This window comes from Cyprinodon variegatus, unplaced genomic scaffold (genome assembly GCF_000732505.1).
Source record: "Cyprinodon variegatus isolate N-32 unplaced genomic scaffold, C_variegatus-1.0 Scaffold1007, whole genome shotgun sequence".
NCBI classification, from domain to species: domain Eukaryota; kingdom Metazoa; phylum Chordata; class Actinopteri; order Cyprinodontiformes; family Cyprinodontidae; genus Cyprinodon; species Cyprinodon variegatus.
The window spans coordinates 123276-126976 of record NW_015151460.1 but is presented as its reverse complement, the minus strand read 5'-3'; the positions used below and the strand labels follow the sequence as shown (position 1 = coordinate 126976).

The 3701-nt window shown below is 44.4% G+C and overlaps 1 protein-coding gene across 1 annotated transcript in view; it reads right to left on the bottom strand.

Moving 5' to 3' along the window:
• Positions 1-3701, bottom strand: part of stab2 (stabilin 2) — a 38140-nt gene that overhangs the window by 26975 nt on the left and 7464 nt on the right. The window contains exons 13-18 of the mRNA XM_015399401.1: positions 2924-3067; positions 2772-2834; positions 2158-2274; positions 2019-2072; positions 1860-1940; positions 1523-1675 (exon numbers count right to left, since the gene is read on the bottom strand). Of these exons, the coding sequence (XP_015254887.1) occupies positions 1523-1675; positions 1860-1940; positions 2019-2072; positions 2158-2274; positions 2772-2834; positions 2924-3067 (612 nt within the window). The remainder of the gene's footprint in view (positions 1-1522; positions 1676-1859; positions 1941-2018; positions 2073-2157; positions 2275-2771; positions 2835-2923; positions 3068-3701) is intronic.

Here is a 3701-nt window from a genome sequence, read left to right as displayed (position 1 = left end):
TTTAGTTTTTAGTTTTTAGTTTTCAGTTATCAGTTATTCTGTTTTGTTGATCTTTGGTTTATTTTTCTATTATATTAAAGCAGTCTTTAGTTACTCTTTGTTGCCCCCTTGTCTTTGTTTCCTTTCTTGTCTTCCCTCTAGTTAGTTCCACTCACACCTGCTCCATATTCAGCTCATTAGTCCATCCTTTGTTCTGTTCCCCTTATATATTCCACCTATGCAGTCACTCAGTGCTGGTTTCTTGTCGTTATTTGTTGTTCCCTCGTCTCTGACTTCCCACTTGAGTTTTCCCTGATGCTTTTTGGTTTTTTGATTCTTAGTATTTTGGATTTTTGGTTGTCTGACTCTGTTCTTCATTAAATCTTCAAGAATCACCTCTAACTCCTGTTCTCTAGATTTGAGCCCTCAAAAACCTCCAAGCCATTGTGACAGGATCTGCGCCCGTGCTTGGTTTTATTGTTCTGTTGATGGGACCCAGATTGGACCTTTAGAGTACTCTGTTTTTTAGAGGGCCCCGGGTGATCTAGCTGGAGAACCAACCCACATATTTCACGGCCTTTACTTTGTTCCAGAAGTCTTGTTCTTCATCGGGATTCAGCTTTGCTAACCTAAAGGGCTGTGTATACTCCCGCAGCAGTATGTCGCAGTTAGCTAGTCACAGATATGACGCAGATATTTTTGATGTATGCCCAATTTTGTAGTGTGGTCTGCCCTATGTTATACCACGCCACAAAGCAAGAGGGACAATCACGAACTAGCTAGGATTGTGTGTGTCCGTGTGTTGGTTACAACCCCTCATCCAACGCCGGACGATACACGGTTCACCCGTAAGTGTTCACGAAAGATTGGCCGCAGCGCTGCATGTTTTGGCTTCAGGTGGAAACCAACAGACCGTCGCGCTGAGCTACAAATTAGCGTCCTGTAAAGTGTCTGGGTTAGTTAGCCAGACATTGTGGACTGCACTACAGCCAGAGTTTCTGCTATTAGGTACCAAACAGGAAATACGCAGAGTGTAGAGCGGATGTAGATTTGACCAATCAGAGGCCTCCTGTCAGTGACACTGTCTGCGGTCAAATACAAGTCTTGGAAGGTGCATTAGAGTGTCTGCGGAAGGGGGGGCATATTTGCGTTAACTGCGACACACACACAGACGGCCTGGTTTCTGAGCATAAACCAGGCTTAAGTCCTTCAACCTCTCCAGACAGGTTAAGGGTCATGACCTTTAACCTTCCTGGCCTGGAAGTTTTAGGACATCCCGCTCTTCTTTACAGGATGATGGACTTCAGGTAGTTTGTAGATGACCTTTGACCCCTCCCAGGGCTGAAATACACTTTGCGTACAGGTAGCTTTGAGTGATTGATGCTTTTCTGGAGCTGCCGTCATCAGTGATGATGGTCAGTTACTGAATGTTGTGACCTGCAGATCCTCTGATCTTATGGACTATAACACCCCGGGCAGAACCAGGGATGGATCTTATTAATGCAGAAAGGTCAGAGGATTGCAGGACACTAAAACACCTTACCTTGACAGTGTTGTTCTCTGTAATGTCACACCTGTGGGGCAGCAAAGGTTCGATGGAGGGTGGAGTCAGAACCCTGTCCATCACATACAGCCGTCCATTTCTAGCTTCCACGGCCGCCTCCACAACGGCCGCTCCATTCACCAGAATCTGTCCCTGAATCAGCCGGTAGCAGGAACATTACAGGTCAACATATTCAGTGTTCAAAATAATGACCAATGTGTGCAATGCAGGGAGGAGTGTGGAAATATGTCAAGCAGTGTGAAGAAACTGAGCTGAGGTCCTGTCAGACATCAGTAAGCGGATCAGCGGCTGCAGGTTTCTAAACACACAAACTTACTTTTTCTGTTACATTGACGACCAGGACCTGATTGGCCATCGTCACAAATGTGGGGCTTGACACTATGTTATAGACCTCCAGCTTTAGGAGAGAAGACAGGACGATGTTTAGGGGAAGCTACAGAGTCAGTTACAACTGTGACAGCTAGCTGGTTCTCACCGAGGCGGATGGGATGATGTGGTTCCTGAGGAACTCCTTCAGCTTGGTGTGACCCTGAGGGTTCAGATTGATTCCAAACAGTTAAAGATATAAATAAATCCCAGCTCCTCCACGGTACCAAGGTTTGGTTCTTACTAACTTCTGGACTGCGGAGGAACTGCAGGTATCCCTCCTTCATTGCCTCAAATGCTGAAGTGGTGGGAGAGAAGACCGTGATGGGTCCAGGAAGGTCCATCACAGACGCAAGGTCGGTCTTCTGCAAAGATATGAAAGATTTCCTGTCAACTGCAGTAGATAAATTTGATCCTACAGAGTGTCCATTCAGAAGACAGCAGCTGAACATCTGTTCTTTCATTAGGACATTTGGATTCTGGATTTTGGACAAAACGTTTTTAAGAAAGAAAAGACGAGTTCCTTCTACTATCTTTCAGAATCGTCATGTTCTGGGTGAAAAAGAGAACCAACACCACCAGCGAACAGAATCAGGAGTTCATTGGACTGAGCTCTGAGGAAGCTGGGAAATGTGACACCTGTTGAAACTGTGGTAAACTTGGTCAACAGCTGAGACAAATTCCCTCAGAATCAAGTGGACACAATTCAGGGTCTCCACAAAGGGGGTGGGTCACAGCAGAACTGTCTCGAAAGAGCCTCCGATAGCTACTTGTCTCAGAAATTCCGTTTAAATCTAAAACAAGGAGTAATGTGACGAGGCATTAACATGTGTGTGGAAAAAAAGTACTCTGAATACTGCACCTCCAGGAGGGATTTGAAGGTCTCAAATTTTCCATAGTCAGAGATGATCTTCTTGAGATTCTCCTGTAGAAGAACATCATGATGTCACAGTGCAGTCCACATGTCAAAGTCCAACAGAGAGCCCAGAGTTCTGCAATGTTAGAAGGTCTCACGTCTGGTTTGCTCTGCACGGTGGGTGGGACGCTGTCCATCAGTTTACTTATGATATGGATGATTCCATTGGAGGCAGCGAGGTCAGAGTGGAGGAGAATACTTCTTCTTCTGCTGCCGTAGATTCGGATCCTCAGATCATCATCCTGGAATGAAACAGGAATGATTCTTCTGGTTAGTAAAAACAGGTTATTAGTGTTCCTCTAACCGCTTGCCTTCACTTACGAACACCCAACCCCCTATTGGCTACCTAAAGCTGCACCTCAGTCCTCATCCCATACATCTCAGGGAGGGATCAATTTTCTGCAAGAGGGGAATCTTGGTCAGGGTCTAACACAGATTATTCCACAGAGTCTGGTTTACAAAATAATCTGTTTTCACTCAGCTTCATTCTTAAAGGGATGCCTCAAAGATCAATGTTGAGGTCCCTTCATTTTTCCCACCACTGTTCCTCCTTATTAGCTGGTTGAGCACTTTAAAACATATTGGATCGCATTTATGCTGATGACATCAAACCTTATCTATTCAAACCCTTTAAATGGTTCATAGAGGACTCCTGAAATGTTTCTATAGAAGTCCTGGTTCATTTAGACCTGATCCATAGATGTAGAAATACAGCTTCATCCACACATCTGATCTTTATTTATTTTTTTGTAATATTTAAAGCTATATAGTTCAATTCAGTTTGTTTTTGTAGCACCAATTCGCAACACATGTCATCTCAACGCACTTCCAGATCATACAGTCAGATTAATTCACAGTTTTCTATCTAAGGAAAAC